At 50.6% G+C, this 22616-nt stretch overlaps 1 protein-coding gene across 5 annotated transcripts in view; it reads left to right on the top strand.

The window, feature by feature from the left end:
* Positions 1-22616, top strand: part of GLT1D1 (glycosyltransferase 1 domain containing 1) — a 98931-nt gene that overhangs the window by 25190 nt on the left and 51125 nt on the right. For 4 of the 5 annotated variants that reach the window (XM_059139879.1, XM_059139880.1, XM_059139877.1 and 1 more), the window contains exons 3-5: positions 7893-7998; positions 12178-12229; positions 21587-21623. In XM_059139879.1, coding sequence (XP_058995862.1) covers positions 7893-7998; positions 12178-12229; positions 21587-21623 — 195 coding nt within the window. The remainder of the gene's footprint in view (positions 1-7892; positions 7999-12177; positions 12230-21586; positions 21624-22616) is intronic. The other variant, XM_059139881.1, reaches the window with a different exon arrangement.

Below are 22616 nucleotides of genomic sequence, written 5' to 3' on the forward strand. Positions count from 1 at the left end.
GGCCGCCATCTCCCTCCTTCAGTCTGCCGACTCTGACGCTCCTCTCGGCCGGAAACACCCCCACAGATACACCCCGAAGCAATGTTTTACCAGCTGTCTTGGCAGTCCCTGAGCTCAGACATCGCGTTAACTATCACCAACGCACAGAAGTGATTTCCATCGATACTTGACCTGAAGCGGGTCCAGCATGGTGCTTGCACTCCGAGCCCTTAGATCTTGCTATTTGTAACGACGTGGATGGACTGGAGGGTATTGTGCTCAGTGAAATAAGTCAGTCAGAAAGACAAACATATGATTTCAGTCGTGTGTGGGATTTAAGAAACAAAACTGATGAACGTAGGGAAAGGAAAGGAGAAATCAAGCGAGATGGAAACAGAGAGGGAGGCAAAGCACAGAGGCTCTTAATCATGGGAAACAAAGTGCAGTTGCTGGAGAGGAGGTGGGTGGGGGACGGGAACCGGGGGCCGGCGTGACGGAGGACGCAGGGTCTCATGAAGTTGTCCGCCAGTGATGAATCACCCAGTTCTGCTCCCGGAATTAATGACACACTGTATGCTAACTAAATTGAATTTAAATTAAAAAGCAAAACAAAACCCCTGAGTCCAGTGCTCTCGGGCCGAGCCAGCCAGGCGCCCCAAACTGCACAGTATTTGATGCGACTTCACAGGGTGTGAGCTCCTAGTCCGTGGTAAAGAGCGAAGCTGAGCGTCAGTGTCCTCTCTTAAAGGAGCGGATCATCAGTCCACGGGGCCTTCAAGCACGGCACGGCTCCCTCAGTCCCGTGAGGACGCGGGCGCACTTATCGTCCCGGCTCCGGCTACAGCTGGGGGCTCGCTCTTCTCGCCGCTCCCGAGGCCGGTGTGATGGGGGCGAGCACAGGGGCACCGAGCAACCGCCGACGACATCGCGGCGTTGTAGCTGAGCGAGGATCTATCCCCAGACGCCAGTGGACTGACAGGGCGGTGGCATCACATTTCGGGAGGCGGTCTGTCAGTTGAGGGCCCAAAGGATCCAGGGCTGTCTTCACACGAGGGTGGAGCTTCCGCCAGCAGCTGGGCCGGGCCTCAGAAGTCTTCTGCAGTCTCGTTGCTAAAGGTGACTTCCTGCGGCTCCACACCTCGCCTGGCTTGGCCTCCGTTCCTGCTCTCCCTCCCGCCTCCTGCCCCGACGGGGAGCTGGGGCGTCGCCGGATGCTCACTTCCTGTCTGGGTACACTGGGCAAGGTGCTGGTTTTTAAATTTAAGCTGCTGCTTAAACAAACAAAAAAAAACCCCTCCCTCTAGCACAGAGTGAACGTAACTAAATGATCAAAGACAAAAAAAAAATCTTTCTCCCACTTCTCGTTCCAACAGTCTAGTATCTTATCCCCAGGGACAACTGGTGATCATTTGCTTGTGTATTCTTCTGGAAATGTATTACAGGTACTGTGCTAGTTATCTGTCTTAGCAACAAATTACCCCCCGAAGCGAGTGGCTTGCAGCAATGCATTTCCATGTAGTAGATTCCGTGGACTGGACTTCAGAAACAGCCGTGCCAGGGGTTCTGTCTCGGGCCGTCCGGCGAGGCTGCAGTCAAGACCCTATACAATGCGCTCCGGACGTGCTCTGGCCGGGGCTGCATCATCTGGAGGCCTGACTGGTCCCTCACCCGCCACCTGCTGTGGGTGGGAGGCTCTGGTTTCTCACCAGTGGGCCTCTGCTGAGGTTTCTGAGTGTCCTCAAGACATGGCAGCCAGCTTCTCCGAGAGAGCACATCAGAAGCTGACTGGTCTTCGTGATCCATCCTTGGTAGTCCTGGGTTCCAGAGCTTGTGCTGCTTATACAGATCAGCCCTTGGGGGCGTGGGAGGGGACCTCATTGAGCGGGACCATCGGGGTTGGCCACCCTGTGAGGCCGGGTACATATTTGTACATATCTCCTCCCTGAAAATCAGCATGAGTGGAAGCACGCTGTAGTCAGGGTCTCGCTTTGTACCACCCGGCGGTTCTTCTGGGAGATGTTTCTGCAGCAGTGCAAGTATAATCTACCTCATTCTGCCAAGACTTGTGGAACCTTCCATGCTTGGGGATGCCGTTGTGTCACCAAGCTTCCATCGGAACACTGAAGCTGTCTTCCGTGCTTCTCCCACAGTCATGGCAGCAAATCTCTCTGGACGGACATCTTTGCTTAGGAACCTAGGAGAATCTACCCTTGCCTCCGTACTTTTGCAGCCCTGCTTGAGCCATCTGCACGAAATTTTTTCCATCCATGGGGATGGTTTCCTCAAAGTACTACTCCCAAGAGCTCTTTTCCTCTGAACAGATACGACTTGGAATTCTGCTGCAGATGTCCTGGGACATAGAGTCTGCAATTAATCTCAAAATACAAAAAAAGCGTAGAGGCCAAGATATAGTCTATCATTTTAAAGCTCTTGGGAACTTTTACAAGGTTGTTACTGACCGATGGAAGTCTGTTCTGCACTCAGTAGGCTTCCTACCCTGGGGCTAGTGATTCTGTTTACCATCGGGTATATTATTGTCTATAAAACTATGCATTTTTAATCTCTTACACACATACACGTGGAGTGTACTTTATTTCCACAATTGTGTGACTCTATCTTTAAGTACACTTGAACTACATATCTTAGCGATCTTTCCAAATCAGCAGACCTCCTTCTGCCTCATTTTTTTCCTGACTGTGCAGTATTCCACCCGAAGAATGCACTGTGTTTATTAAGTCTGCCTTACTTTTGCTATTACAGGTAAAGCCACCGCAAGTGTGATTACATTTTTTACTTCACTCTGTGGGGATATTTGGTGGATTAAATTCCTCAAATAACCAGTGGCCAGAGGACTGTGTATTTTTCATTTGGATTGACAGGGACACGTGGTTCTTCAGAAAGGTCATTCCAGTCCGAGTCGACCAATAGACGGAAAGTCCTGTTTCCTCTCGCTCTGGGCACATCACTGGGTTTTCTTCCAAGTCTACTTTTTCTCCATGTTACCATTTCTTGGCCTTTGCTTCAAATAAGTGGAGGAAAAGCACAAAGTCACTTAAGCTTTCTCTCCCAAGTACTAGGAGGGGGCGCTCTCCCTAGAACCCATCGCACGGGAAACGAGTCTTCCTGCTTTGGTCGAACAGACGCTGGAACCCGAAGCAGCACCGCTGCTCGTGAACTTAGCCCGGCTTCTGTTTGCGTGTGTATTTCCAGTTGCCGTCCACGTGGTGGAACGTGTGTTCTTAAAGCTCATGTCTTAGCAAGCACACTCTCCCCGAGCCGCAGACCGTGAGCAGCGCTGCGGTCGCCATCGGCAGGTAGACTCGTGACCCTCAGTCCTGCATCCAGGGCCGCTTCCTCTCCGTTCCCTGCGCTGGGCTGCCCTGTGCTGGCGGCCGGCCGGGCACGATTTCATGTTTCTAAGTCTTCCATAGATGAAAGTATATAGTTCTTAAAGTTATGTTTTTTTAATATTTACTTATTTGGGGGGAGAGAGCGTGAGCAGGAGGGGCAGAGGGTGAGGGAGGATCTCAAGCCGACTCTGCTCAGCACAGAGCCCGACATGGGGCTCGAACTCACAACCAGAGCTGAAACTAAGAGTCGGACCCATAAGTGACTGAGCCGCCCAGGTACCCCTGGATTAAACCATATTTTAAAATGTAGCGCATTTAATTGTGGTTTTTTTTTTTTTTAAATTGCGGAAGCAGATCATTTGGAAACTTCTTAAAAGTACAAAGAAGGAAATACAGCCCCTTGAGTTTCACTACCCAGATGTGACTGCGTTTCCTGTACATGTTTGGTTTTATTGAATTCATTTTTTTTTTCAAAATTAAATTTACACAAAAAGATATACTTGTACAATATAAACTTGCAACATCTTTTAAAGAACTACTAATCCATGCTTCCCGGGCTAAGCACTGCGGCCGCCGCGTCTGACATTCTCACCCTCTCTGTGCGGTGTGTGGATTGTATCACAGTTTAGCGGTCTGTCTTACCTACTGATACGTTAGGAGCGTTTCCCCCTCATTGAATGGTCTTCGACAGCGTGATAGGAGCAGTCAGTTCCTATTTCCACTGTCCTCCTCAGCTGTAAACAGTGTTGTGAGGAGGCGTCTGCAGGGCCCGTTTGTTTTAAATCTGATTTTCTAAGTGGGGCATGGCCCCCCCTCAGGGCATATCTGTGCATTTTTATAACAGATACATGTTGCCAAGTAGTAACCAGCCACACTTAAATGTCTGTGTGCAGTAAATATATCTAAATAAAACCTTAATGGCATGGACAAGTGGAAGTTTGCTTTTCTTTTTAAAACTAGTATTTACTGAGAGGATAATTAGGTAAATAAAGATGCTAAGAAGAATATTCAAGTTCTGAGAAATAGCATATTAACAGTATTAACATTTATTATAGCTATTTTGCAGGTACAATGCAAGTATTAAAAAATATGAATTTTTTTTTTTTTAAGGATTTTATTTAGTTGACAGAGGCAGGCAGAGAAAGAGGAGGAGCAGAGAGCCAGATGTGGGGCTCTATCCCGGGACCCCAGGATCATGACCTGAGCTGAAGGCAGAGGCTTTAACCCACTGAGCCACCCAGGTGCCCCAACAATATGAATCTTGATGCTTTGTTTAATGAATGCGTTGCATGTGTTCCTCCCCTTGGACATGTCTGTGAAAGACGTTCAACGTGTATACCCACTCGTCTTTCAAGTGCATGCGAAGAGAACTTCGTAACTTCCCTGTCTAAAATACAGCAGATGATCGCTTGTGTAGGGGGCTTCCTGGGCCCTCCTTCATCTGCCCTAAGTGACACACAAAGAAAACGGGCCCGGTGATCCAACGTTGGCAGGAAGCTGGGTGAGAAGTACTTCAATAAAGCTCTTTTTCGGTTTCTTGTTGAGAATCGGCTTCAGGCTCGAACCTGGTGAGGAAGCAGATGGTGTCAGGTGGCTGATTAAGGAGCCAGGTTCAGGAAACTGTGATGTTTTTTCTCAGGAAACTCCCAGGAAGGACACATTTTCAGTGGAGGCATTGATTGACGAACGAGGACCAGTCGCTTCGGCAGCTCCAAGTAAATGCACTTGGAAAGTAGTTTGTAGACCACTTTTCAAGCTTTGTTCATTTCCACAAAGGCTTTTCAAAGATTTAACTTGGGAGCAGGCTTTGTATCAGGAGCAAGCGGTACAAAATTAATAAGCCATGGTGCCTGTTCTCCAGGATTTTCCAGGCTACAAATCTATCCTAAAACCTTACGATACATGGCGTGGCATTGAAGTGGGGGGATTTACTTCCGAGGGGCCGATGAAGATGTCAGAGAGGAGGGCGTGCCTGAGTGGGGTTTTGAAGGGTCAATAGGAGTTTCCAAACATTTTATATAGCAGAGGACTTCTAGAATTTTCCGCTCATAATTATGGAGGCATAGTCATTAAGACTAACGTGCTATTTATTTAAAGCTTTGTTTTCTCACCAATGATGAGTATTGAAGAAATAGGAACGCAAATAAAGTACCGCACATTCCATCCTTCCGAGCGCTGATTTAATTCAGAGAGCTTCTGGATTTTTTATTTAAACAACTGTTGGGCGTAAAGCACGGTGATACAGTATCACAGAGTCCATGCTCTGCTCTGCTGGTAGGTCGTATGTAGTGAGTCATTTAACCCCACGAGGAAGTCAGCTAATTAGCATGACCTCTGTTTCATGGGTGAGATGGCCGAGGTTCAGAGAAACCTGGTGTCCTGCTCAAAGTCCTGCGTTTTCCAGGTGGAGAACCAGGATTCTTACCCAGGATGGTGCGGTGTCAGAGTCTGGTGTTTTGTCTTCCTTGATTTGATGAATTTGAGTGGCTGCCACTTGGCCAGCAGCTCATGGTGCCCATCATTTTAATTATTGAATGCGCTCGTTTCTCTGTCTGTGATACTGGCTGTATATCTTGCCGGTGTCTGCTGTTCTGTCTTTGGAGATTCCACTGAAAAAAAGGCTCTTTCTGTGATTTTCCTTACCCTAATTTTCCTTAACTGGCAGTTTTTATAGGTTGCGGGGGAATGCTGTATTAGTTTCCTATTGCACAATTTACCGCAAACCCAGTGGCATAAAACACACGTGTTTTGTCCTCTAGCTCTCAAGGTCAGAAAGCCGAAATGGGTCTCCTGGCGCTAAAAGCAAGATGTTGGCGGGACTGTTTTCTTTGTGGAGGCTTCTGTGGCAAATCTACTTCCTTATTTTCTACCTTCTGGAGGGACCCACACTCCCTGGTTCAGAGCCCCTCCCTCCCCAGAGCCCGCCATGGCCGGTCCAGTCCCCCCCATGTGGTGGTGGGGGTGGGCTCCTCCTCCCCCTGCCTCCTCCGCATGTAAGGGCCCCTTGGTCCCGCTGGATGGTCCAGGATAATCTCTTTCATTTTAGGCTTAGCTGACTGGCACCCTCCATTCTACGCAGCCTAATGTACCTTTCCTCTGAAACGTTCCTAGGATCGAGCCATTAGCAATGGATGTCTTTGGGGGTCACTGTTCTCTCCTCACGCCTCCCCCTGGCCCCCAAGATTCGTGTCAGTCCCACATGCTAAAACCGTTCACTCTCAGCATCCCCCAATATCCACACCCATTACAGAAGGGGAACCATTTCTGCAGGGGTGCTCTTCTCTGTCTGGGGTTGTGGAAAAGGTCATTATCTGTCCATAGTAAGAAGCAGCCAACAACTGAACACGTGACAGAGTAAAAAGGAATGTTCCCCTGCCATCCCAGATCTCTGGTCTTGTCGGTCCCTTGTCCAGAGGCAGCAACAACCAGGTTTTCTGAATGTTCTTACACTGAGTTTATACATATGTGTAGACACACACACACAACACGTGTATGTTGATATATATGTGAATGTTTACATTCATGATAAACATGAGCTAGCACTCATGGAGTAGATTTTTTTCAGTCTTTTTATGTCCGTGTACACACACACACACACACACAACTCTGTAGGCTTTTTCTTTTTTTTTTTTTTTTTAAAAGGCTGGTCCTCAGTGCTGTATCTGAGTTGCTGAGTTGTTTTCCATCTTTTGCTCTCCCTAGCGGCCTTGGTGTGTCTGGGGGTGCCTCAGCGTCTAGGGGCTGAATTCTTAGCAGTCAGATTCCAGGGGAAGAGCCATCTCACCAGAGAGAAGAAAGACAGAATCTGCTCATTTGCACTGATGGGAATAGTTCTAAGGCAAATAAAAGGAAAGACGAGTTCCCTTTGAGTGACCTGCTGAGTCTCAGGAGGGCTGGCTCGTTCCAGAAACCCAGTATGAAGGTCCCTCTTAGGTCTGGTTCAGTTGGGGGCTTGCCAGCCAGCATCTGGCCTTTGGTGTGGCTTCTTCTCAGCACATCGTTTAGCTCGCTCTGTGCATGCCTGATTCTTCGCTCGTTGGAGCTCAACAGACATTCCTGTGACTGAGCCTCTCACTGGCACAGGACAGACTTGCTCCCTGGCGAGTCCTCCCACATGTCACGTGCACGGTGTGTGGCCCCCACGGCAGCTGTGCGGAGCCCTGCCCAAAGTCATGGCGCCGGGATGCCCGACGTCTCTTGTAGGTCCTCGAGAGCACGGCACCTGCTCTTGGGGTCCCAGCTGGCTGCACTGGGTCTGCGCTTTCTCCCGGGAGCAGTCAGCTTGGCTTTGACAGACGGTGGCCGCTGTTTTTCATTTGTTTAAATGTAAAGCTAATTGATTCTAAAGGGTGCTGGCCCCGGTGGTCTGAGCTGATTAACCCCCACGTCCTGGTGTGTATAACCCTGATGCCTGGTCCGCCCTCAGGTGAGCTGGACAAAAGGGAACAAACCCCACACGGTCTGCCAAGTTCAGGGAACACGATCTCGCGTCTGCTGTGGGATGGAAGGCGAGGGCTGTCTCCAAGGCCTCGCTGTGCTTCATTAACTGTCATCGTTTTGCAGGTCATGGAATCCCATTTGGAATCATCTTTGGTGGAACTGATTTAAATGAAGATGTTAACCACAGAGAAAAAAACGAAGTGATGGGAAAGGTCCTCGAAGAAGCCAGGTAATGCAACTGAGAACCTCCTGGGGGCTAAGCATTTGGGCAGAGTTCACCGAAACCAGGCGACTAAGAAGGGCCGCCGTTGGGAGGTTCCTGTCTTACCATAATAAACCCACGCTCTCTCTCTTTTTTTTTTTCATTTCACTTTTTTCTTTCATGTGCACATTTTAATTTTGCCACGAAGAGTCATGGTGAGCAAGTTATTGCTCACGAATAATTATTCAATGATGGTTCCCATTGGGCCAGCCTTCTCCGAAGGTTGGAATTATTAGAATTATTAGAATTATTCCCATCAATGCAAATGACCAGATTATGCCCCTTTTCTCTCTTTTTTCCTGCCGGGTCGAAGGTGTGCACTGATAGTCCTCAGAACAGCACACACCGACTCTGGCCCCGTGAGCGCACGCAGCAGGGAGGGGGGTCACTGTGGGCATTTGGGGCAGGACAGTCATTCCTTGTGGGGGCCGTGCTGCACGTCCCCGAGCCTGGCTAGACACCGCACACTGGTGAGACCTGCCAGCACCGCAGCCAGAGTCTAATGTGTTTCTAGCCCCTGGGGGGGGATTGTTGTCCCCAGTCCAGAATCCAGAGCCATGCTCCCCAGTTATCTTGTCCAACCATAGTTAGTCATATTTGTACAGCCGTGTGAGCTAGAAGGACAGGTGGGGGAGAAAATCACCCCCGATCCTGTGTATCGCAAAGATGGTGGTAATACCTAACACAGCAGTAACAGTATAGAAATCCTCTATGTCCATATGAAAGTTGTTTTAAAAGGCTAAAGAAAATAAAGCAAAACCCAAATTCTCAGGGACCTAAAGCCAAGAGCTCTTCTGTTCATCAGTGAAGAGGCAACTGGCAGGCTTTCTGGGGTGATTCCGCAGAAGGGTCCAGATGGTGCCACGCAGTCGGTCACTGCCAGGCACCCCTGGTTTTCTGGGGCACAGAGCGAGTCCTACCCGAGTGTGGAGTCACCCTGAATCCAAAGCTTACCGAGACCCCAGCCTTTCAACTCTTGTAAATCTTTGAATTATTATTTAAAAAAAAAGAAAAAAACAAAGCAGGCAATCAATTTTTAATGTGGACAAACTGCTTTATTAATTCTTTAAAAACAACACTGCACTGAGACATGATTGGCGTGGAAGAGAAGCTGTGTGGAATGAAGGTCCGCAGCCCGATGAGTGTGAAGATGAGTCTTCATCAGTGAAACTGTCATCGCGGTCTGTGCCCTAAACACCTCTATCCCCTCCAAACCTTCATCCCACACTCCGGAGGTCACTATCCTGATGAGAGCCCTTAACATGAAATCCGCCCTCTTTGCAGATTCGCAAGTGTAAGTTACAGCAGTGGGAGCTGTAGGCTCCAGGGGGTCTCCAGGACCTACTCACCTTGTACAAGGGAAACTTTGCCCTTTGCTGAATGCCTTCCTGTTCTCCCCCAACCCTGGCCCCTGGCAGCCACCGTCCTACTTCCTGCTTCTAGAAGTCGGACGGTTTTGGATTGTCCTGTCAGGCGGATCGCACAGGATTTGTCCTTCCGTGTCTGGCTCCCTGCGCTGGGCCTCCTGTCCTCCAGGTTCACCCACGTGCTTGCGCTGGCAGGACTGTCTCTTCCTTCAAGGCTCAGTAACATTCTGGCGTATGTGCTTACTACACTTTCGTATCCCTTCGTCTGTCCGTGGACGTGTAGGTTGCTCCCATGCCCCCAGTAAAGGGCCAGCCATGCAATGTCTGTGGCTCGTCTCTAGTCCTCTCACGGTTGAGGAGCCCTGGTCAGGGAATCCAGAACTCGTTGTGTCTTTATGTCACTGGAGCATTCCCGATCCCTTAGAAAGGACGCACTCCATGTTCCAGGATGCAACCCAAGGCAGCCCCCGCTTTTCACTAGGCAGGAGTCAGTCTCGCTCCTGAAAACTAGGGTTACTGTGAAATATCATTCCATTTCGGGACCCTCTTCCTCCTGAGAACTTTCCGGCCATAAATGTGGCCACACAACCTGGTCCGAATAGAGAGTGTGCCCCACGTGCGTGCGCGAGTGTGTGCATCTGCCGGAGAGAATCACAGCAACAAAGGTCGAGTTGGGGTTGATCTTGAAAGGTGATCTGTCATTATAGGTTTTCTCCATGTTGTCGCTCTCAGACTCTGAAAATTAATTACCTTTGGATTCATGCAGTTTCGCACGGTCTTACGGAAGAAATAATTCTGCTGGGTAGAAACAGTATTGAATGAATTCATCGCACGGTATTACTGTTAGCATCATTCATTGCATTGTTATTAAAACACATTGATTTTCATTTCGGGGGAGTATTGATGGAAGTCAGCGGGCAGGGAGGTCCGATGAATCATTAGATTTCTTGCCGGACAGTGTACAGTATACTTTTCTGTAAAAGAATTGAACTTATCTTGCCTTATAATGAGTTTCATTTTTAATCAAATACTTTTAAATAGTTACATTTTTCTTATGAGGTTTATTTTTGAACTTTTTTAGTAGTTAAAACTTTTTTTTTCTGCATGGTATAGTACTGAACTCACTTCCACGCCAGCTTTTTGGCTTGTATTATAGTATGGTAAGTATTTGGTAATTATAAATACAAATTAGGTAAGGAGTCTGAAACTTGTGGATATTGTTTTGTGAAAGATCATCCAGGTGCATTTTAGAAAAATTTAATATCATCCACAAATGATCAAAAGAGAGTTTATGTGAAGTAAATTGGCTCAGAAATAGTTTCACCGTTAGGAAATGCGTCCGGCGGGTTAGATCCCGTGAAGTCGTCGGTCAGGACGGCTCAGTGTGTGTCCTTTCATGAGGTTGTTGAACTGTGATGTTCCTAAAGGTGTTTTTGAGTAAGAAAGTCACCTGTGAAGGTGACGACGTTTTGAAACGGCGATAATTCATCCCAAGTGCAAAAGTGGCAGTTTCACATTTTTTTGTAAGAAATGTGTTATTTTAAATTTCTTTATTTTTTGAGGATTGGTGGGCTCAAAACCCTCATCAGGGTTGTCTCCTAGGGCGGTGGGTCTCAACCCGGGGTGGTGTCTGTAGGGAGGGGCCGCTAGGACGGAGGTGTCACCTGCCACCACGGAGTAAATGGAGAATTTGGCGCGGGCTCCGGCCTCCCCTGCCCAACTCTGGAAACAGGTCCGCGTGCGCGCTCCCTGAGGAAGACCCTCCCAGGGCTCTCATTCCTCCCTTTGGTCTTCAGCTGTGCCGTGGATCCCCCAGTGATGGATCCTGAGCGAAAGGGACATGCTGGCGGAAAGGGTGACGGGCTGGGGGCAGTGACAGCCAGCCCCGGGCGGGGGTTCCGGAGCTCCATCTCCTGCACTCGGCTCCTGCTCTGCCTGTGGCCTGTTGGAACGTGTGGCTGGACCCGGCCGCGCTTGCTCGTGTGTCCGTCGTTGGGTATTTCTGCCTGCCTGCCGGGTGCCACCGTGACTCCAGGGGCCGGGGGAGTCCCAGCGCACAGAGCCTGGGGCCAGGCGTTCCCGTGGGAGCGGAGGAGCGGGTAGCTTCCCACGAGCACCTCCGGCTGTCCCGCGCACGTCTCTAGAGACAGTGTTGGGGGAAAGTCCCGTCCTCTGTCATCGACCCTATTCCCGCTCCTCAGCTGTTCTCTGCAGACGCTCTGAGCTGACCCCCGTGCCCTCGCGGCCCGCACCAGTTACGAGTGATGGCTTGCTGTCTGGCTCCCGTGAGGTGTTCCTGGTTCATCCCCTGGGTACCGGGCCCCACTTCCAGGGACAGCCATTGCTTGATAAATGCGCGCGTTAACATTCCTGACCTTTGCGCGTCCGCGGAGCTGTGAGCGCGTCCGCACGGCCTTCCCTTGCTGAAGCCAGTGGACCAGACAGCCTGTCCTTGCAGGTTCCGCGTGGATTAACTAAATCCTCTGCTTCTCTCCTGCGTCTGGCTCTCTGACTGTTCCCCTGCTTCTCTGACCTTGTGTGGAAGGAGCAACAATAAAAAATTGAAATGCAGAGCGCCGTGTTTGTTCATTGCACACACGCTTGTTTTGATGTGACTGGAGGGTGCCCTGAGAGCCGCTGGCGCACGTGATGGAGACGGAGGCACTTGAAGTTCAGCCTCTCGCCTGGTCGCTCGCAGTTTGTTCCAAAGAGCTGTTCCCTAGTTATGTTCATTGAATTCTGCCCTAATTGTTGTCCTTATTTCTGTTCATCTTACTAGATTTGCTGTCGCTTTCACAGAGTCCATGAAGGAAGCGGCGCAGACACAGTGGGTATGTGTTGATTTTGCTGTCATGCTGGCTAAGCTGGGGAGGGGGAGGGCGAGCTGGGGAGGAGGCAGCAGTGTAGGGGCGAGCTGGGGACATGGTGGGGAGAGCTGGGGAGAGCTGGGGCGGCGGCAGGGGTGGAGGCTGCGTGTGCTCGGATGGGAACGGACAGTGTTTCTGCCGACACTGCCTGATATGGCCACAAGAGTGTACGATGTCCCCTGTATATTGCTGGTTTTTAATTTGTGCAGATACTCTTTTCTTTTTAAGACTTTATTCATTTATTTGAGAGAATGAGAGAGAGCATGAGAGAAAGATCGGCAGGAGAAGCAGACTCCTGCTGAGCAGGGAGCCCAGTGTGGGACTCCATCCTGGGCCTCCAGGATCGTGACTGAGTTGAAGGCAGACGCTTAACCGACTGAGCCCCCCAGGTGCCCTTGTGCAGATACTCTTAAGACTTGACTGATTTTTTTTTTTTTTTTTTTGATACTGCTGCTGAACAGCAGAAACCACCCCGGCGCTGCATCTTCTAATGTTTTCTTCAGCCGCGCTCAGAGTGGGTGATGTCCGGGCTGCGGGCTAAAGGTGGCGGCCCCCACGGGCACGGAGAGCAGCGATCTTTTGTGGTGCATGTAGCTCCGACACTGGGACTGTTTCCCCGAAGAGCTTGAAGGGCTAGAGGGCTTTGTCGCTCCCCACGTGGATGGCTTACTGACCGATGACGTGGGGGCAGGTGGGCTGAGCTGGTGGGAGGGGAAGTTGTGGCAGAGCTGGCGTCTGCAGAACAGAACCAGCCGGCCCAGGGGCCACTTTGCCCTGGCGATTCTGCTCTCTGCTGCGGGGACCTGCAGGGCACCCTGGTCGCCGGCACCGTGGTTCCCAGTGTGGGGCTGGCTCATCTGTTGTGCCCCCGGGGATGCCCTTACTGTCCGTCGGCATCGTTCCTGTCGGGGCGCGTTACAGGCTCTGCGCCTTCTGTGTAGGATTCCCACATCTGTGTAGGATTCGGTCACATCTGGCGCGTGGGACTGCTGCGTGGGACTGCCGCGTGGGGGGCGGGGGTGCGTGCAGAGTTTTGTGGGGCCCGTGGTGGCTCAGCACGGCTGCTGGCTCTGTGCGTGTGCGGGTCCGCTCATGCCCGTGGCCGGCAGCGCCCGCCTCCTTCACAGCACACACTCCCTGGGCAGGAACTGGAGGCTGCATTTTTCAGGGCAACTTAATAAAGCAAAAACCTCCGGATGATCAATGACAGGCTGCTGGTTTTCTGTTGGACCCACGGGGCTGTCTGGGTGGTGTAGGAGTGGGGCTCCCCCCCCGCCCCGGGCCCCACAGGGTCCGCCCATTTGCATCGTAACACACTGTTTCCCTTCCTCACCTCTGGGAACTCAGGGAAACCACGGACCCTTTCTTCCTAACGAATGCAGGAGCCCCGTCTGAGCTGGTCTTTGATCATTTGCATGCCCCTTGTAGTTAAAAAAAAAAATCACTTTAAGATCTCCTTGATGAAGCCATAAAAAATTTTAATTTGATCAGATATTGGCCCTGAATACATGCATTTTGCACGTTCAGTGTGATGGCCCAGGGAGAGTGCGTGCGATGTGTGCCGCCTTCTGAGCGAGGCTCGGTGCTCACCCGGAGGAAAGGCTCTTGGGGGCCAGAGCCACAAACCCAACCCGATTCGTCTTTCCCCAATTTTGTATCCGAAAGCGTGACCGGCAGACAAACCGAGGACGTGGATGCCGGCATTTGTTACCCCGCTTCTTAAAAATGAGTGGATTGAGCCAGCCAGTGGATTGAGCAGAGCCCCTGGTGGTCTTTGTGGCCAGCGATAAGCACATGGCATTTTGTTGAGCAAAAATGGGAACTCTGGAAAGGCACCCCATGGTCGCCAGCCTCCCCGGGCGTGAGGACCTCCCTGGTGAGATCAGTGTCTGATGGACAAGCGCGATTGTTGTGTTGCTGTAGTGTGAGGACACGCTTTGTTATGTGGGAGGTCCGCAATGCTCCGTGAACCGTGTTTTCCCCATGACTGACAGGCAGCGCGACGGAGCCCTGCGTCGGGACAGGGTCTGTCCGAAGCGCGAGCTGGATGCTTGGGCTCCGGTGGGGCAGAGCATGACGGGAGTTTAGGGTCCCTCTCGTGGCTAAGTTTAGGACGTTACCACTTGTTGAGTTCTCGTGTAAATACCCAAGAGTAACACCTCCACCAATCCGAAAAGGCTTGCCCCTTCCCAGTGAGCGACCAGTGAGATGATGGCTTTTCTTTACGTAGCTCGGCCGGCACTCGTCGTATGGAGCGGCCCGTGTGGGGGTCTTAGCCAGACGTGAGAGGGAGCTTTGACCTGTCAAAGTGGCTGGTCCTTGTCCTTCCCCCAAGTGTCTCCTTCTCAAATGTCACCTTTGTCTGCTGACCTTAGGACCCTCCCAAGTCGGTATGGATGCGTTCGCTTACTGTATCTGTTATTTTTGTTATATAACAAACCTCACAAATACAGTGCCTTAAATCACACACTTCCTGTCATTCTTTGTGTTGCCCGGGTCAGCTCAGCCAGGCTGGGGGGTCTGGGTGGCCTCCAGGTGCCATGACCGGGCCTTTGTGGGGGGCCGGGGACAGCCACGGACTCTCTCCCCTGGTCTCCGTCCCCCGTGAGGCTCTGCACCAGGGAGAAAGCCTTCTTGGAACTTGTGCTTGAGTAATAGTTTGCTCCGGTCCCTCTGGCCAAGCAAGTAGAGGAGTGGGGGTACAGCCGGCCTCGTAAGGGGAGGGGCTTCCTGTCCCTGCAGGGACACGGACGCAGGAAGGGCGTTCCTTGGTGCTGTCTCTGCCTTCCCTGTGTGGTGGAGAGCTCCTTGAGGATGGGCACGAAGTAGGATTCACTGTGCGTCCCCAGAGGGTAACACATCCTCGTGTTCAAAAGATATTGGTTGAACTGAATTTACCAGGGACAGACCCTTCTTTAGAACTTTTTAGGACAGAAATTTCCACGCATAAGTGAAAGCGGCAGGAATAGACGCGCGCCCCGTTCCCAGCCCTGCTCGTGCTCTTCCGTGCTTCACCTCCAGTCAGTTCATGAGGACACACACAGATGCACACACTTGTACTCTGGAATGTTTGTGTTAAAGTTTGCTCTCGTGCCATTTTACCGGTAAGTGCACTTTGACAAGGTTTTTTTAACCTAAGTACTAGTTTCTGGATACATATTTGTGGGGGAAGACTGTAGCATACAAGGAAGAAATGAAGTGGGACTCAAGAATAATAACGTGATTTAAGATTTTTGCCAATAAATTTTGGAAGAACTCAAGTGAAGGAGTTTGGGAAGGGAGAGGAGTCGGCCCTGAGTCCCAGACGCACTGAATCCGGGCTGAGTGCGGGACTCCGGCGGCGGTGTGGGGGCCGCAGCTGCAGTGTGCGGCTGGCCTCGGGGGAGGGCGCCCTTGCAGGGCCAGAGCCTGGGTCACAGGTGCAAAGTGCCGGCCCACCGCGCGGTTCTTCCTCCCCGAGCTTCGCTGTCATAGGCAGTGACCAGGGAACCGGCCCGAGTGCACAGAGCAGGCCCAGTCCGGGCAGGGGGCACCGTCCATGGAAGGGCCCGCTGACGTCTCGGAGCCAGGTCCCCCCCTGGCTATAACTCGGGTTCCCAGATGGGCCAGGTGATCCTGGGTCACGGCTCTCTCTTTTCAGAAAGGTACTTTTCCAAGTATCTGGCAAAGCATTTAAAAAAAAAAAATTGAGCAGGCAGCGAAAGTTCAGTCTGAGGTGATTATGTAAGAGATTATAATAAAAGCTAATGATAAGGAAAGGGTGTTTGTGGTTTAGAGTTTACAGCGGCGGGCGCTGGTTACTAGACTCCAGTGTGAGCCTGGGTTTTTAATACGGCTTGTGTCCTGTTGGTGGAGGATTTTTCAGTAAAGTTCCGCTCAATACCTTTATCTGATTATCTTTTACAAATACAGTATACGTATAAATAACGTAAAGCTTCATTATTCAGCCACACTTATATAATTATTTTAGATGGATTTTTGTAGAGACATGATTTCTGCTTATGTGTTCTGCACAGCGATGTTTCTTGAGTAATTAAGTTTGGCTCTTCATTATCGAATTGCCAGCTTTTGTTTTTAATTCTGTGTTCTTTATTTCAGGGCGCAGGCCTGACTCAGGGAGTCGCTTAGTTAATCCCACCGAATTACTGTCAAACCAGAATCAGATTTCAGTGATCCCAGATGAGAGAGAACTCACTGGCGGTTCTTCTACTCGTGCTTATGGTTTATTCTAGGGAAGTCGTAGACTTTCTCAGACTAAAACCAGCCACATCGTAGAGCTGTGCAGGGCAAAGGCACCCTTGCGGTCTCCCCCTCGGAGTCAAGCTCTTCTGCCCTCTGGTCATTGATCTGACAGGGTCGCCCGCCAGAGCATCGGTCTTCACTGGAACTTCCCTGTGTAGGCTGGACCGACCGGCTGCCCACATGGCTAATGGCAGTGTCCAAGTGGACAGATGCCACTCGGCTCCAAGGCCCCACCCTAAATCTCGTGGGTGGTCTTTGTGGTATGGCCGGCTCCCCGCCAAGGCCAGTGATTGGGCCCGGCCCCGCCTAGACGAAGAGGCTCTGTCAGGTCTCACGGAGGTTATTTCCCAGAGGTGTCGTGAAAAGGCCAAGTTCTTTGTTGCACACGGTGTGTATCCAAAATCATATTTCAAGATGTGATCAATGTAAAAATGACTAACGAGATAGTTCGTGTGTGTGTGTGTGTGTGTGTGTTTGCATCGGGTCTTCAAAATCCAGTGTACCTTTTGCACTCGGGCGCGTCTGTGTTCAGACCAGCCCTGGTTCAAGGGTTCTGTGGTCTCTTGTGGCTGGAGGCTGGCGCAGTGGTCAGCCCAGCTCTGGGTGTGCAAGGGCCAGGATGACCTTTCAAGGTCACTCAGACGAGTGCTCACGCAGCATCGGCAGTGGGAGACATCTTAAAGAAGCCCCAGAAGGGGCTTCTTGGGTCTGCCCTGGGTCCCCTTCAGCCCTCTGAGAAAGCCAAGGCGCCCCTCTGGGGGCTGCTTGTGGCCCCCGACCTCTCTCTGGCTGACTGCACCAATTAGTTTGATTGGATTTCGATAACAATGGCTTTGTGTTATCTCTTGGAATATGAAATGCCTTTGTTTGGGATTGTCCTTGCTTGTTTATTGTTGTTTCTATCAGCCTAAAAGTGAGGTCTCACCTGCTCCGTGAAGGGCAGGGTCGCCTGCCCCTCACCAGCCCCTCACCAGCTCTGCGGGCAGCCTCCGTAGTGCTCATTACCCAAGTGCAGCACCGGTCGTGTTTTGGGAAAACCCTGCTCTGCTGGTTTGTGAAATTATAACCTTGATTTGGCATTTTTAGGAATCTAATTCTCTACCCACTGCTAACTTTGATGTATGCCTTATGGAAATGGAAAGCTAGTCTGCACAGAGTGTTGGCTTCTTGTGACGGTACGTAATAGACCTTCAGCATGCAAATCTGGGTTCAAAGTGAAGATTTCTTTCTCTGAATTCACCAGACTTTCACCACAAAATGTGACTACTTCACAAGAATAAAAAAAGTAAAGCAAATTAGGTATATATCGTAACGGAAGGCTCTTCTCTCCGCAGAAGCAACGATCTTGGGGTGCCTGGGTGGCTCAGTGGGTTAAACCTCTGCCTTCAGCTCAGGTCATCATCCTGGGGTCCTGGGATCGAGTCCCGCATCAAGCCCCACATCGGGCTCTCTACTCAGTGGGGAGCCTGCTCCCTGCCCCCCCTCTGCCTGCATCTCTGCCTACTTGTGATCTGTCAGATAAATAAAATCTTTAAAAAGAAAAAAAAAGAAGCAATGATCTTGGGTTTACTAGGTCTTCATTGGGTTCAGACCCCCCACAGGCCTGCAGAAAATTCAACTACACCGTCGACCCGCTTTTTCTAAGAAGTACTCTGCTAACAGGACTTTCTCCAAATTCGAATATTTATTTATGAGCTAGCTGGTTCTTTAAACATCTTGAGTTTGAGTAAACATTGCTTGAAGTGGTTATCAAATTCGAGAAAGCATGAGGATATCCAGAATGGCCCATCTGTCCTCTTTGCCGAGGTTAGCGCTGAGCTCAGCCTTCTGGCGTTGTTACGTTTTAGAGAGTTCTTTTTTTTTTTTTTTTTTTTTTTTTTAGTTTGGAGCTGGTGCCTCCCTGCCTTCTGGGGTGACAGTGTTGTGTGTCGCCTCGGCACTCGTTAAAGAAAAATAACTTTCTCGAAGTGGTTCATAGGAGGCCCTAGCTAAAGTGTGCTTTTACTTTCAGTGTGCACATGTACTCGTCAAAATTCTTTTGGAAATTAAAATGCAGAAAGCAAGACAGAGTTCACAGGCTGTCGCATGCGCCGTTGGCGGCCCAGGTGAGCACCCAAAGCCCACACAGGTGTGAGCGCCAGCCCCCCGCAACGAGCCCCGCGCCGACTAATCGCTGAACTCTGTGCGCTGCCCGTGTGTCCTGTGAACGCCTGACTCCTCCTCCTGCATGGCCCGTGGCTCTGTACCCGCCTAGCCCTGGGAACCGCACTGCAGCAGTGGGAGCACAGACCACAGCTTTGGTTCTGGCGCCCACCCTCCGTCTCTCGGGGCTTCGGCCTTCGGAGCCCTCCTTGTCTGCGACCCTCCTCGCAGGGGCAGACGCCGCAGGGGCAGCTCCGGGGCCCATCGTACCCGAGGAAGCTAGTCATTTTGAATAACTTCTACTAAGATTGGCTTTCCTCCGAGATTTCTTGATGGAACTGGAAATGTTCTTTGCATTTTTCTTCCCCAAATGAGATCTCTGGGACTTGAGAAGTTTTAATGTAACTCAAAGAGTGGGAAGCTCGTCAGTTCCAGAGCGCAGCCCCCGACCCGCGTTCACACGATCGTGACCTGGGCGTGCAGACGTCTGGAGTGAGCAGAATTGCTTCGATTTCATCAAATCACCAAGGCACAGAACGGCTGGGGCAGCTGGGGGGGGCGGGGGGATGCTTTTGAAGAGCATCAATAATCCCCAGTTATTTACTCCATAGGTTTAATTGTTTCTTAAAAAAAGAAATCTTCCCTCTAGTGTTCCTGTCGGCATTCCTAGTTGTGGCGTTGCCGCCAGCTTTGGAGCCCAGGGCCCCGGGCCTGATCCAGTCCTGGAGATGCTCCCTGTCCCATCCATGTGTTTTTCCTTTTCTCTTTTCTTTCCTTGCTTACAAACCAATTTCTAAGGGAACAGTGGGAGGAGAAGGAAGAGAACCACACCCCCTAAAAGGCCCCAACTCCTGTGCGGTTTTTTGGCATAGGTAGGTTTTGAAAGCCTTCCACTTACGAACCTTGATTATTCGAAAGCAATTTGTAGCCCTTTTCAAAGTACTTTTTAACAAAGCCATCCTCAGATACTGCATTACAATTTCAAAATAAAAATTAGTACCTTTGTCACCCGTGGGTCCTGCGATTGTATGTATATTTCAAAACAACACTGGCTGTGGTTTCTGCTTACAGAGAGCTTCGTTTCCGAAGGTCATACAGATGTTAAAAATGGATCTGTGTGATGTTTCTATCTGTTATTCCGTTATAAAAAGGCATGTATTAGCGTTGGGGTCTGTTAGAAGGTCACATGTATTTGTAAGTATCTCTCCAACAGGACCCTGGCTTTTTGTATCTAGTAACGGGCCAGATTAGGTAACGGTTTCTCACGCACACAGTGGAGCAGCCTCTGCCCCCACCCCTGCACACGCACAACACACGCGCACACGCACACACATACACACGTGCACACAGACCCTCTTTTTCACTTTCTGCATCGATGAGCTGATCTTGCAAGAGAACTGATATACAAGGGTTTTGACTCTTACATTATTTCAAGGCAAGAGAAACAACAATAAATATTGAGAAAAGAAAGCTAATTTGTATTTAGAGCATTTTAATATAGAGAATGCTTTTCAAAATCAATATAAGCCAGCTGGCTTTTGCCAGTTTTCTTTTATTATAAAGATTAAAAATAAACCAGGTCCAGATTTTTTATATTGTAACTCTATTTTCTTGACTTACTAGGATGAGATCTTACAATATCATTCATAACATGTTTTAAACGTCCGTAGAGGACTTGATACTTATTTTATCACGGATTGAGTAGATTTAAGGAAAATAATGCTCTAAGATATGTAAAGACCAGCTGATAAATCCAGAAATTTCCACAGAGAGTCCATTCATTCTGCTTATGGATATAAGACCCAGTTTCATTAATTTGTGTTTGTTTCAGAAGGAATGTTCCTGAAGGGAGCACTGTGGGCTTATGCAGTTCTGACTGCAGACAGAGCTTATTTCTGATGGAAACAGAGGCGAGGCCAAACCCCTATTACGCCCTCCGTTAATCAATCAAATCTCTATAGGATTACATTGAATCTGTTTTTGTCAAACGCCGGTGTTCACTTTCAAGTTTAAGTACCAGGCTGCTGGGTGTTTCCGGTGTGTGAGCATCCTCTCCGGGGGCCGGTCGAAGCAGCAGCACCCCGTCCTCCTCTGCACACCAGTAAAAGTCTCCAGCTTTCTAGTGAGATTGGAACTACACAAAATGGGACGTTAGGCTCTGGATTTCAATTTTTAATTTCAAATTGTGACTATTAGCCATATTTTCCATTAAAATTAACCTTTTTTTCACGCAAGTAGGGAGGAGAGTTTAAATGTTTTAAGGCTTCCTGTCTTAAGGGCATCTTAAAAGGGGGTGCGTCTGCGCTGCGTGGTGCAAGGGGGCGGCTGTTCCAGGCGTGAGGGGCCCCAGATGCAGGATGGGGCACGAAGGACCAGAGCGGAGCAGAGACGCGCGTCTGTGCAGGGAGCCGCAGTCCACTGCCCCGACCACGGCCCAGTGCTCACTTCCAGCCGCTTCCCTCTCCTCCCTCGGCCTCCTGCCCCTCCTAACTCCCTCCCCGCAGGCGGGGGCCGGGCGGATGGTTTCCATTCAAGGATCTGTGTCCTCAAACCAGGGTTCCCACACGTCTCCCCTGGCTTCTGCACGCGACGGACAGGCTCCCCACGGGCTCTGCCATCGGCGTGTTCGCTGTCTGAGCTTCCCTAACTCTCTACTAACGTGGTAACCGTACAGCCGTCCGCACGCATCATGCCTAACCTAAGGACCTCTGTGTATGTGCCACTTACCTGGGAGATGCATTTCTATGGGCTAACCCCCATTAAAAGCGGAAGGAGCTTTTGCTCTTAGAAAGTAACTAGTGTGGGAGCGGCTGCGCAGATGATCCTTCGTGATGTGTTCCTGGGTGATTTATTTTAGAGCCTTCATTTTATTTCCAAACCGCAGCTGTAACGGACTACCCAATTTACTTCTTGTCCTTTTTCCTTTCTTTTCAAAAGCCGCATGCCAGGGGGAAGATCTACGTCCAGAGTCAAGGTAAGAATTTTTAAATTTATGTATTTTTAAAGACGAGTCCTTCTAGAGCTGTGCTCGACTTGTTTGTGGTGAAATCCTACGGGGCCTTAGATGTGCCTCCTAATCAGTGCGACGGAGGGACCTGTCGTCTCCTAACGTGAAGGTCAAGGACAGCTACAGCGACGCTGTAAAAGGACAACTTGTCATATGGGTCACTTACCAGTTTCAACCAGTAGAAGTGCAGTGTGCTCCCTCGGCGGTGTGTCTACAAAGGGGAGAAGCGGAGCCCTCCGGCGCCAACCTCACCCCTTCCTGCCCTCACCCAGGCAGTCCCTCCCCAACAGGGGCCTCCACAGCCCGTGGGGAAGCCCGCAGCACGTGAACGCAGTGAGGGGACCGCTGTGTTCCCGTTGAAACAACAGGAGTCCCGGGAAGAGGCCACTGCAGCGGGGACACGGAACCTGCCACGAGACTGGGTCAGTGCCGGTGTGGAGGCCGGAGGCCCGCCTCGGCTGCTCCGCGCCTTATCGCCGGGGGGACATGCTCGGGGGTTTCTGTGAGACACAGAACCACAGTGGTTCAGTGGTTCTGAAGCAGAAACACTTAACTCCATATGTGTGTACAAAAGGAGTCTCCAGGTGTGAGCGCGGTGCTGTCTCTGCCTGACTCCTAGCCGAGGGCCACATCGGCGCCCCAGGCAGGCACAGGCTTGGCCATGGCCTCTAGGACCTACACCCTGAGTCATTGTGAACACCACTTACCCTGTGTGGACCTCAGTTTCCAGCTCGATACACTGGGGGACTCTGCCTAGTGGGGCGTTCAGGGATCCCAGGGGTGTGTGGGCTGCACCCACCAAGGGTCTGTGCCCAGGGCGGGCATGCAGTGCACACTCGCTAACTAGTATGAAAGTGAGTCATCAGCGTCATTGGGTGTGGGTGACGATCTCGAAGGTAAGTTGCAGAGAGGGTGCCATGGCTTAATTTACACATCCTGAAACTTCAGATGTTTCCCGTT

This window comes from Mustela lutreola, chromosome 11 (genome assembly GCF_030435805.1).
Source record: "Mustela lutreola isolate mMusLut2 chromosome 11, mMusLut2.pri, whole genome shotgun sequence".
Lineage (NCBI taxonomy): Eukaryota > Metazoa > Chordata > Mammalia > Carnivora > Mustelidae > Mustela > Mustela lutreola.